The 12,267-nt window shown below is 50.1% G+C and overlaps 1 protein-coding gene across 7 annotated transcripts in view; it reads left to right on the top strand.

Moving 5' to 3' along the window:
* The window catches only part of WDR62 (WD repeat domain 62), a 45,718-nt gene that overhangs the window by 1,693 nt on the left and 31,758 nt on the right, over positions 1-12,267 (top strand). For 6 of the 7 annotated variants that reach the window (XM_089902221.1, XM_089902222.1, XM_022586231.3 and 3 more), the window contains exons 2-8: positions 2,001-2,092; positions 3,386-3,448; positions 7,647-7,704; positions 7,942-8,112; positions 8,982-9,119; positions 9,535-9,717; positions 11,079-11,239. In XM_089902221.1, coding sequence (XP_089758347.1) covers positions 2,001-2,092; positions 3,386-3,448; positions 7,647-7,704; positions 7,942-8,112; positions 8,982-9,119; positions 9,535-9,717; positions 11,079-11,239 — 866 coding nt within the window. Of the gene's footprint in view, positions 1-2,000; positions 2,093-3,385; positions 3,449-7,646; positions 7,705-7,736; positions 8,113-8,981; positions 9,120-9,534; positions 9,718-11,078; positions 11,240-12,267 lie in introns of those variants that run through there. The other variant, XM_089902223.1, reaches the window with a different exon arrangement.

Here is a 12,267-nt window from a genome sequence, read left to right as displayed (position 1 = left end):
GCAGGGAGATGCGACAAGATTGTGAATATGACCTACTTGGCACAAAGTCCAGGTAGAGGGTCAGTACTTGGTAGCTGCTGTGGATCTTGTTCCTCCTCCGTGGCTTTCTGCTACACTCTGATTATATCACCCACTTCTGGGTGCAAGGCGCTAGGCAAGTGGCCTCTGCCCACTTCTCTCGCCATACTTCCCTTGGCCTCCCTCTCATGAAGGTTCAGTCACACTGGCCTGCTTTCTGTTTTCCTGAGGCTCCAATCTCTTTTCCGCCTCTTAGCCTTTGTGTTTGTTGAGTCCTCTGGGCTTTTTGCTGCAGTCTACCCAGCTGGCTCCTATCCCTCGAGTCTCAGCCTGAATATCCCTACCCTGAAAGGCCTTCTTGAACCCCAGCCTAAAGCAGACCCCCACCTAAGTCTCTCACCCAGAACCCTGTACTTCATAGCCCTTATCTTGTATGTTCCTGAAAGTGCCTTGTGGGCGCTAAAGTGTATAAAGGAGAGGAATAACAATAGTAATTTCAGAGATGCAGTATAACAAGGTGGTTAAGAGCACCGCCTCTAAACCCAGACTGCCTGGGCTTTAACCTTAGTTCTGTTCTTCCTTTCCTGATCTTTTCTGTGCCTCAGTTTCCTCATCTGTAAAATGAGGATAATAATATAAGTGTTCCCTTATAGGGTACTGGTGAAGATTAAGTAAGCTCACATATCTTAAGCACTTAGAACAACAGCTGGCACACTGTAAGTACTCTCTTGGTGTTAGTTACTGCTGTGATTGTGTGTTCAATATTTTGGGTGATTGATGTCATTTATTTTTCTTGTTTGGTGGTGTAGGGTCCATCCAGCTTGCGAAAGACCTAGTCTAAAAATGACCAGCTATGCTAATGCCCAGTAACAGATTAAAAAAACGTGACTGCCGTTGCGTGGTTGCCTGGGTTCGTCCTGGCACTGCTCCCTGCAGATGGATTACCCTCATGGGCCTCTGTTTCCTCATCTGTAAGGTGGAGATGATGAGGATGACAGTGACCACATCACGGGGTTGTTTGAGCATTAAATAAGTTAATACAGTTATAGGTGTTTAAACAGTGCCTGTCTCCTGGTTAGACGCTCAATAAATATTACTTATTACTATCTTCTATTTGCCTTTCATTTCTGAGGCCCACCACCTTGCTTGAGAATGTTTTACTTTATAATAATTAGAAACTAGTCTCTTCAGAATATGAAAATACCACAGTTTGTTAGTTCATCCTCTAAATTGTTTAATCAGCCATGATGGGGACTGGCTCATTTGACTTATCTTGCTTAGAGAATTTTAAAATTTCAAATGCGATTGTTCAAGTTCACTTGTTTCTTTACCCGTTGAACCTCTAGACTGTGAATTTATTGAGGGAACGGACAGTGTCCACTTCTGTTCACTGCTGTAAGCAAAGTGCTGCACAAAGTGCTAGCTTTGAAGCCAGAGACTACCTGGGTTTGTATCCCAACCTTGCCACTCCACAGGGGTGGGACCTTGGGCCTCTGTCCTCATCTGTAAAATAGTGGTGATAATAGCAGCTTCTTCGCAGTGTTGTGGGCTGTCAAGTCTTTAATCCATATAAAACACTTAGAGTCTTATTCACCTTCTCAGTGAGGCCTTCTCCCCTTCCTCTGTACTCTCAATCTCCTTCCTTGCTTAATTTTTCTCTAATGCTCCCATCGTCACCTGACATCTATTTTACATATTTGTTCTGTTCATTTTCGATGTCCACCATCCCATCACCCCCAGAATGGGAGCTCCAGGAGGACAGGGATTTTTTTTGTCTATCTTCCTCACCATTCTGTGCCCTTCACCTAGCACTGTATTTATCAGAGCAGCATTTGAGGAGGACAAGCTTTAGTTGCTGGTAGATGACTCTAGACGCTCAGTGAATGTGTTGGAGTGACAGGGATTGAATGGGTGGCTGAGGTGACTGTGCCACGTGGGGCCTGCTGGGGCAGCTGCTTCTAATTTGGGCCTTTTCCCTGCAGGTATCACTTGAGAAGGTGCTTGGCATCACAGCCCAGAACAGCAATGGCCTAACCTGTGACCCCAGCACAGGCCACGTGGCCTACCTGGCAGGGTGAGTGAGTGGGTGGGCCTCGGCCTCTGATCACTGATCCTGAGTTCAGAGCCTGAAGTCTTCAATGAATCTCTCTGGGCCTCGCCTTTTCCGTCTGTAGAATGTATAATGCTGCCTACCTCTGAGGGCTGTGGGAAGGATTCCATGGGCCCTTCTGTGTATAGAACAGTACCTGGCATGCGTGAGTGCTAAGAAAGCCTTATTATGACTGCAGGCGGGAGGTGGCAGTGATTCTGGGAAAGGTAGGTGGTTAAGATCCAAGCCATGGTTGGTGTCAGCCATCTGGATTTGTGTCCCAGCTCCACTGTGTGTGCCCTTCTCCAAGCCTCTGCTTCTGTGAAACAGAACTAGTGATACCCTCCTCTTGGGTAGTTAGTTGAGAGGACTGAAGGACATTTGCAACTGTTTATTCCACAAATACTGGTCTAGCCTGGCACTCTTCTAGGCACCGAGGGGACCCCTCACCCCCACAGGGCAGGGCAGAGCAGGGCCATAGTAATTCCTGATGAACAGTATCTGTTACTGAGTCTCTGGGAAGCAGCCAGAATAGAGGACAGGGTTGGGCTCTTGAATCTGACAGGTGTGGATTCACTTACCCACTCTGTCCCCGACCTGCTGGGGAGTCTTGGGTAAAGGACTTCCCTCTCTGTAAAGGGCTTCAGTTTCATCATCTATGAAAAGCGACAAAGATTCCTGACCTCATCTGGCGGTTGTGAGGATTTAAAGAGATTGTGCACAGTATGTCTTTATTAGCCCAGAACCTAACAGTTACCACAGAGGAAGTGTTGGCTTCTATTTAAGATTATATTGATATTAATAATAATGTTGGGACTTCCCTGGTGGCGCAGTGGTTAAGAATCCGCCTGCAAATGCAGGGGACACGGGTTCAATCCCTGGTCCGGGAAGATCCCACATGCCGCGGAGCAACTAGGCCCATGTGCCACAGCTATTGAGCCTGTGCTCTAGAGCGCACGAGCCACAACTACTGAGCCTGCGTGCCACAACTACTGAAGCCCGTGCGCCTAGAGCCCGCACTCCGCAGCAAGAGAAGCCACCGCAATGAGAAGCCCACGCACCCCAATGAAGAGTAGCCCCCGCTCGCTGCAACTAGAGAAAGCCATAAATAAATAAATAAATAAATAAATGTTTAAAATAATAACAACAATAATAATGTTAAGTGCCCAGAATCCTCAGCATAGATAATGGAGGAGGGGGCTCTTGTGTTGGGAATAGAATCATCCCTGGACCCCAATACTCCCCTTAGTTTGGGCACATTTTCCTCTTTCTCCCCAGCTGTGTGGTGGTGATTTTGAACCCCAAGGAGAACAAGCAGCAGCACATTTTTAATACAGCCAGGTAAGCTGGGACCCAGGCATGGGGTAGGGGTGGGACCAGGGTCCTGGCACATCCCTCCTTCCCCACACTGCCTGGAAGTGCTTGTGGGTGGGTGACTCATTCATTCACCTGGTGGTTCAGTGACATTCACCAAGGGTCTGCTCAGTGCTAGGTACTGTTCCAGGTGCTGGGGACATGGAAGTTAACAAAAGAGATGAGAATCTGCTCTCGTAGAGCTGACAGCTTGGGTGGTGGGGGGAGGGACAGACTAAACTAGTTGGCAATTCCTAGCCGACCATGAGACCATGACTGTTGCTATGGAGGAAATGACGGGGATGTGTTAGGGCAGGTTCGCAGGCCAAGGACTCTCGTCAGAGTCTTATCAGAGCCTCCCTGAGGCTGAGAGCTGAAGAAAGTGAGGGGGTGACCCATGTGAAGCTGTGGGGAGAGCATTCCAGGCAGAGGGGACAGCAAGAGCAAAGGACCTGCAGTGGTTAAGAATCTCAGGATGTTTGAGGAGCAGTCAGGGTTCCATGGGTGAGGGGGAGGTGGGGCTGGAACCAGCAGAAGCCACATCACAGGGGCCTTGGGAGGGCTTGGCTCTCATGCTGATTGCAAAGAAAAGCCACGAGAGGGCATTTGCAGGCTAAGGATATACTTCACGCACCCCAGCCCTCCAGTACACTCTATCTCCCTTCCTTGCTTTACTTTTTTCCACAAAATGCACTCCTTTTTGATATGCTGTCTGATTTCCTCAGCGATATATTTACTGTCTCTTTTCACAGTGTGAGCTCTCTGACGGCAGGGACTTTCTCTTAGTTAATTTCTGTGTCCCTATACCTTGGGTCAGTGTCTAGCACACTGATAACACTTATCGTTTCCTGAATGAATGAGTGTGGTTTGGGTTTTAGAAAGATCCCTCCAGCTGCCAGTTTATTGAGGAAGGCCCTTGGCTTTGAGCAGGCCCAAGATGATGCCCGGGTCTGCCTTGGGGCTGATTGAACACTGTGTCATCCTGGGGCTTTGGTCCCAACCGGGTTGTGACCTTTGGGAGGCACCTCACTGCAACTTTTTATTCCACAAATACTGCACAAATAGTTCAAGCTTAGCTCCTTTGGCCGGGCTCTCCAGGTGGACGGATAAGTTGTGGGTTTTCTTCTTCCCTTACGATCCCTAAGGCAAGGTCCCTAAGATACAGTTTGGTAGATACAGATTCCCTCTCAGAAGGGGCTTCTTGGACCCTTGACTCTGACTGTGGGTTCTGTCACTGGTGGTGAGGGCAGAGATGGGTTCCAATCCAGACTTAAGTGTTTATTCACTATGTGATCTCAGGTGAAATACTTCTTGTCAATAATCACAAACTAGGGGCCCACAGACTTGTCTGACAGTATGTTTTAAATATTGGACTTACTTGACAACGTTTAAAGTTTTCTACACAAAAATTCAGATGCCCTCTCGTTTTAGAAATGTGAGAGATTCAGATCTCTGGGGCCCACATTCTCCTATGGCAGGGATGGGCTGGAGCTTGGTGGCATTTGTCAGAATGCCCCTTGCCCAATTCTTCTCATCCTCCCTGTTGCCTCCCTGAGTCCTGTAGGCGGTAGAGTAGGTAACCTTGATCCGAAGCAGATAGCATAGAAGTAGCCACTCTCAGTCACAGATGGGTCTGTCTTAGGAGGCAGTGTGGCCAGAGTGGAGGTGTTCATTGTGGCTGCATTTCAGAGTCACCTGATCCCAGGCTTCACCCCCAGAGAAGGCTGAATAAGTTAGTCTGGAGTAAGACCTAAGCACTGCCAATTTTTAAACTTTTTATATTGAAATAATTTCAGACCTACAAGAATAGTACAAAGAGCACCTGTACACCTTTCACCCATATTTCCCAAATGCTAACATTTTACCACATTTGCTTTATCATTCTCTGTCTATGGGAATTCCCTGGCAGTCCAGTGGTGAGGACTCCGTCCTTTCACTGCTGAGGGCCCAGGTTCAATCTCTGGTTGGGGAACTAAGATCTCGCAGGCTGCACTGTGCGCCCCCCCCCCCAAAAAAAGTATCATTCTCTGATTCTCTGTCTATATACATAGTAATTTTTTTCTGAACCGTCTGAAAGTAAGTTGCATACCTGATACCCCTGTACCTCTAAATACTTAAGTGTGAATTTACTGCAAAAAAAACGTATGACCTTTCAAAACCACAAAGATTGAGCAAAGTCAGGAAATTAAAGTTGGTACATCACTACCATCTCCTCCTCATTCAGCCTTCACCATTTGTCCCAAGAATGTCCTTTACAGCAAAAAGGATTCTGTCCAGCATCACGCATTGCCTTCAGTCGTCTCTTCAGTCTCCTTCAATCTAAAGAGGTTTCCTCCATCTTTTCTTGACTTTCATGACCTTGACACCTTTGAGGATTGCAGGCCAGGTGTTGTGTAGAATGTCCCAGCGTTTGGGTTCGTGTGCTGTTTCCTCATAGGTAGAGTTAGGTTCTGCAGGACCACCTCCGAAGGAATGCTGCGTTCTGCTCAGTGCATTCTGTCAGGAGGTGCGTGATGTCGTTCTCTCCTGTGGCTCGTGGTGATCACCTCGAGCCCTTGGTTAAGGTGGTGTCTGCCAGGCTTCTCCACTGGGAAGCCTCCCTTTTCCCCTTTGTGATTAGTGAGTATCTTGAGGGGAGCTTCTCTGAAACTATGCAGATACTACCCTGTTCCTTACCAAACTTTTACTCACTAGTTTTAGCATGGCTTTGATATTTTTCAAAAGCTCCCTGGGGAATTCTCATGTGCCCTGTCTGGTTAGGTAACCTTGGCACGACTTCCTTGTGTTGAGGTCTCCTCATCTCAAAACTGGCTAGGAAGGGTCTTGACTGAACAGAGTGTGCGTGAGGAATCAGTAGCGGGGGCCCATTTGGCAGAGGGCCAGGCGCAGGCTCAGGCGTGCAGTAGGCTAGGGGCAGCTGCAGACGGCAGACCTGCCCTCTTCCCCACCCCCAACAGGCATGGCTTAAAACACAAGGGTGTGCTCTTCCTGCACAGACAAAACCAGGAAGTGGGCACTTAGGGGGCTGGTGTCTCTGCCAGCATCAGGGGCCCCACTCCTTCTGTCTTTCTGTTCACCATGCTTATTGGGAGGCTTAAGATCACCTCCTGGCCCAAGGTGAAATTCTGGTTGTCATGTGGGAGCAAGTGGGGAGCAGGGCAAAGAGTTCCCTTTGAGAAGCTTTTCTGGAAGTCCCACACAACACTTCAGCTTACCTCTCATTGGCCAGACTGCGTCATGTAGCTGTGCCTGTGTGGCTGCAGGAGAGGTGAGGAGATATACTCCAGCTGGGGCCGTTGCCATCCCCATGAAAACTGGGCTTCCCTTCGTGAGCAAAGAGAGACGAGTGGATATTGGATGGGCAGCATACCTTGGCTGCTACCTCAAGGAGCAGTGGAAGCTGCAGAGGGTTGAGTTGATGAAGATAAATGTTCTGTGAGATTTTCAGTGACTCACTTAGAGGCCTCGACTTAGCTATCTGCACAGCAGTTTACTCATTCGAGGTGGACAATTACTAGACTGCTAAGGAACAGAGGTAAAAGCAGGATTAAAAGAGACAGAGGAGAGAAAAAACAACACAGTCTGGGAATAGTGAAACTTGCCGCCACAAAACATGCAAACTAGACTGATCATTCAGGGCTCTTGCAGGCTAGCTGGGAGTGTCGAAGAGAAGTGTGTTGGTTGTTTATGGGTTTTCCAGGACACCTTCAGCGTTTAGCAGTGGAGCACAGGCTGCAGGCTGTCTCAGTGTGATGTCTGCCAGGATCCTCCATCAGTACCACCTGCATAGTTAGGCCAGATCTGTACCATTTCCTGCATCTGAATTTCTCAGGGTTACAGGGTACATGGGGTCTTAGGGAGACCACCCTGTCAGAGGGAGAGGGAAGGAGGGTTTCCATACAGCATCCACCCCGTCAGGGTTTGGGGTTTTGGGGAGGAAGGGGCCTTTGCTTTCACAAAACCCCATTTCCCTGTGCCGCTGCCCCCGCTTCTTCCAGCAGGAAGGAACGCACTGGGTGCTATGCTGGGCAAGGACGTAGCACTGGCTCTCTGGGAGCTGCAGGCGCTCACCTCTCCCGGCCTCTTGGGAGTGAGGAGTGGGCCGAGTGCTGTGAGCACAGCCAGGCTGGAGTCTGGCTGCCCACCCTCAGTGGAATCAGTAATCAACCCCTTTCCTTGCCCCCAGGAAGTCTCTGAGTGCCCTGGCCTTCTCCCCTGATGGAAAGTACATAGTGACGGGGGAGGTGAGTTGTGATCATGACTGAGTGGGTGGGGAGGGGCCTTGGGGCCATTCTTTCTACCCCCAGGAGGCCTGAGGAATCCCTGGAATAGCTCCTTCCTGGGCTAGAAAAGCCCCGTGACAGATGGGGGAGGTGGCTTTCGGGCGCACCCTGGGGCAATGCCAACTTCAGCCCTGAAAGCCCCTCAAGCCCCACCTGCGTGCAGAACCCGGCAGCAGTAAATGGCCCCATCTTCCCCAGAACGGGCACAGGCCCGCTGTGCGCATCTGGGACGTGGAAGAGAAGAGTCAGGTGGCGGAGATGCTGGGCCACAAGTACGGTGTGGCCTGTGTGGCCTTCTCCCCCAGTATGAAGCACATTGTGTCCATGGGCTACCAGCACGACATGGTACTCAACGTCTGGGACTGGAAGGTAAGAGCTGACTGGTAGGTGTGTGACAGGCAGCCAGCTGCCAGAACACCCTGAGTCTTGGGCATTGGGAGAACTAAATAAGGTAACTTGGTAAAGTGTTTAACCAACAAATATTTATTGAACATCTACTACATGCCGATGCCGGTTCTAGGCACCTGTTGCAGGGCATGTGACAAGTTGTCAACCCAGGGAACATATAATTCTTTTTATATTGACCAGCTGTGACCTTGAGCAAGGGACCTAACCTCTCTGTGAGTCTGTTTCCTCATCTGTAAAATGGGTGTAATAGTATCTGCTTTGTTGAGTTGTGAGAATTCAGTGAGTTGGTATGTGCTGGAAGGCTGGACTTTGGAACAGCTTGGGGAGGACTTGGAGTCGGGAGAAGTGGGTATCAAGTCCTGCCTCTGTTCATGACCTGCTGTGTGACCTTGAGCATGTGACAGCCCCCTTTGAGCATGACAGGGTGGTGGGGAGATGCACCTCCCTTGTAGGACTGCTGAGGGGATTCCACGAGTTATCCTGTGAAGGGCTGAGCAGGGCCCAGAGTAAGAGCCCAATATCCGGCAGCATGGGTCGTGTTGTCCTTACCTTCCAGCTGTGGCTGTCCTCAACACCATGTGTGGGCTGCAGGGCTTGGACTCTTGAGGAGAGCTCTGGAACTTACTCTCACGTGGGAACCTTTCCAGGCCTCAGTCTCCTCTGTGTTGGGAATGATAAGAGTGTCACGCATAGGTTTCCCCAAAAAGGAGGGCCCAAGAAAAACAGACTTGGAGCAGGGGAGGGTGGAAAGACGCAGGGCTGAGGGCAAAGGCCCAAAGAGTCTGATGAGGTGGGTGCTGGCGTGAACTTCTCTGCACCGATTCTTCCAGAAAGACATCGTGGTGGCCTCCAACAAGGTATCATGCAGGGTCATCGCCCTCTCCTTCTCAGAGGACAGCAGCTATTTTGTCACTGTTGGGAACCGGCATGTGAGGTTCTGGTTCTTGGAAGTCTCCACTGAAGCAAAGGTGAGTTGCTGTCCCTGCCACCTCATCCGGGCCCAGGGGAGGGACTGTCAGGGGTAGTAGGGACTCCTGGTTCTACCTGAGATTCAGGGGCAGTGGTCTCAGAGGCTGTCTAGCCTCTCAGGGGTCTGCCTTCTGCTTCTGGACCTGCTCTCCAGGTGCTGACTGACTGGTAGGCCCTGCTGGGTAACCTCCCCTGCTGGACCCCGGGGCCAGACTTCATCCCTGGCCTGCTGCCTCAAGCCACTGTGCCTGGAAGTGTGTGTTCTCTTTGTTCTTCCCTTCTCCATTCGGAGGAGTTTCTGAGAGTTCTCCTGTTTAGCTGTGTCGTATCCACTGGTCATGAGAGGCCCGCCGTGACCTTGCTGGGGGCTAGGCCATGTGGACACTGTCTCACTGTACCCTGCTCTGCCTCCAGGTGACGAGCACAGTGCCCCTCGTGGGGCGCTCAGGCATCCTGGGTGAGCTGCACAACAACGTCTTCTGTGGTGTGGCTTGTGGCCGGGGCCAGATGACAGGCAGTACTTTCTGTGTGTCCTACTCGGGCCTCCTCTGCCAGTTCAACGAGAAGAGGGTGCTGGAGAAGTGGATCAACCTAAAGGTACCCCAGCTTCCCTCTCTGCTGTCTGTGGGGGAAACACTCCCCATGACATGTGTCTACAGGGACACTCAGCAGTCCCCCTGTGTGATAGTTGGTCACAACAGCTCTGGGTCTGACTTCCTGTTCTACTTGTACAACTCTGGGAGAGTGACTTTCCCTCTCTGAGCCTCAGTTTTCTTATCTGTAAAATGGAATTACTGCTGCCTACCTCACAGAGTTGACAGGGGAGCCATGCGAGATAATATATGTAACGCACTTAGCACAGTGCCTGGTTCCCCTATAATGGGGGTCAGGGTTACAATTGCTTTCCCATCACCATTTGACCCAGTTCACGTTTCTTTTCTTCACTGGGCACTCTTGGCTGGTGGGAGGACCGCTTTTTTTTTCTTTTTTAATCTAAGGTATCATTGACGTAATAATTTTTATATTACTTTTATCGTTAAAGACTATATAAAATACATAAAATTTTAAACTAAAAGGTGATATATCAATAAATTACAGAACCACTTTTCTTCAGGATCTGAGGGTTTGAATCCAAGCTGTCTTCCTATCCTGGGCTTGGATGCCTGTTTGGCTGTTAGCAGGAGCATCACAGTTGTCCTCCTTGTCCTATTCCTGCTCTTATGACTCCCCTCTGGAGCTCAGCTTTAGGGTTAATGGCATGGCAAGAGGTGTGTGGAAGAATTCCGAGCTTTATCTGTCTTTCCTAGTTGGTTAAACATCATTTATTTCTCTCCTTTGAATCCTCTTGCTAGAACTCATGCAGCTTTTAAGCAAGTCAGAAGCTTTGGATAGATAGATGTTTAGCCCCTGAGCAGGTGTCTTAAATGACCCATAAACTTAGTCCCTCTAGATTTGGAAAAGCTCCTCTAAGCTCTATCCAGAGGTCTGGCAGTTCCTGCCCCTTTTATCTGCATGCCCTGGCAGAAGAGACAGTCCTTCCTATATATAATAATTTTTTCTATGCTGCTTTAAAGTATAATCTCTATGAAGGTATTTTTAAGCAATAAGGAATAAAGCCTAAAATTTAATTTAAGCCTAAAATTCAACGCTGCTACTGCAAGCAACCTATCTGAAGTCACAATCGGCTGAGATATTTTCCACACACAGCTGAGTTCCTCTATAACAATGATAACTCTGTCCCAATTTGTGCCTCTGTCTGCCTGCTGCCCCCTTTCCTTCAGTAGTGACTGAGCACTATATCCTGATTTCAAAAATCTTAACGTTTGCAAAAATGGGTTTCTTAGACCCCAAAGGTGTAAGGCTTTTCTGGAGGCCCAAGGCTGTTCTGTCAGCCCCCATATCCCTGAACTGGGCCACACAAAACACGAAGTCCACCTGGGTCCCCTTTGCCCCCACAGGTCTCGCTGTCTTCCTGCCTCTGTGTCAGCCAGGAGCTCATCTTCTGCGGCTGCACAGATGGGATAGTCCGCATATTCCAAGCCCACAGTCTGCAATACCTCACCAACCTGCCCAAGCCACACTACCTTGGAGTGGATGTGGCCCAGGGCCTGGAGCCCAGGTACTGCCTGGCACGGGGAGGGAGAGGGGCCTACCTAGAGTCTGTCGGCTGGTATGCATCCATGCTTCCAGATCCATCTACCTACTGGCCAGCCTTGGGCTGGAAGCAGGATACAGGCTGTAAGGAGGCAGCAGGATCTCGTGAAGTCTGCAGTCTAGTGAGGGTGCTGGATGATAAATGAGTGCATAAACAAGATCATTTCAGATAGTCGTAAATGCTTTGGTGAAATAAAGCAGGGACTCAAGAAGGAGAGTGTCTGGGAGTGGGGCTGTTGACTGGGTGGCCAGGGGAGGCCTCTCTGGTGAGAACAAGCCAGCTGTGTGGAGAGCTGGGTCCTGACAGCAAATGCAGAGGCCTTAAGGGGACAGCACACTGGGCTCCGTGTGTCACAGGAACGGCTCGGGGCTGTGTGGCTGGAGCGCAGTGTGCTGGGGGGAGGGTGGTAGGAGACAGGTGTGGGCATTGATGGAAGCTGCTGAGAGGAGCTTGGAGCCTATTCTGAGGTCACTGGGCAGCTACTGGGACCTTAGGCACTGGTGTTACTGGGTCAGGCCTTGAGTAGTAGCTCCTCTGGCTGCCATGTTGAGAGTGGGTGGAGGGGCTGAGCTGTGGTGTATCTTCCCTTTTGTTTAAGTCTGTTTTGTGGGGGTTGGGGGGCTACCTAACCAGAGAGTTCGGGGTGCCTGGGGCTGCCTCTTCATAGGTTGCTGGACACTACCTCCTGGGTGTGCCTTTTCTATAAGAGCGCTTGGAGGGGCTTACTGGATGTCGCAAAGGAAAGAGAAGGTGGGTGAGCAACCCACAGACAGTAGTGTGTTGTAGTGGCCAGGGTGCCCAGCTCTGCCACCTTCTGCTGTGTGCTGTGTGGCCTCGGGCAGGTCACTGTATCAACGAGTGCTTCAGTTTCCTCGTCTGTAAAATATAGTACCTACCTCTCATGGAGACTGGGAATTCAGCACAGCTAAAGCTCTCGGCTCGGTACACAGTAAGTGCTCAGTCAACTGTAGCCTTGGTAGGAAGGCCCCAAG

This window comes from Delphinapterus leucas, chromosome 20, assembly GCF_059928025.1.
Source record: "Delphinapterus leucas isolate spDelLeu-1000000601 "Yukka" chromosome 20, BTC_Dleu_Yukka2, whole genome shotgun sequence".
Lineage (NCBI taxonomy): Eukaryota > Metazoa > Chordata > Mammalia > Artiodactyla > Monodontidae > Delphinapterus > Delphinapterus leucas.
This window is presented reverse-complemented; position numbering and strand designations above follow the sequence as displayed.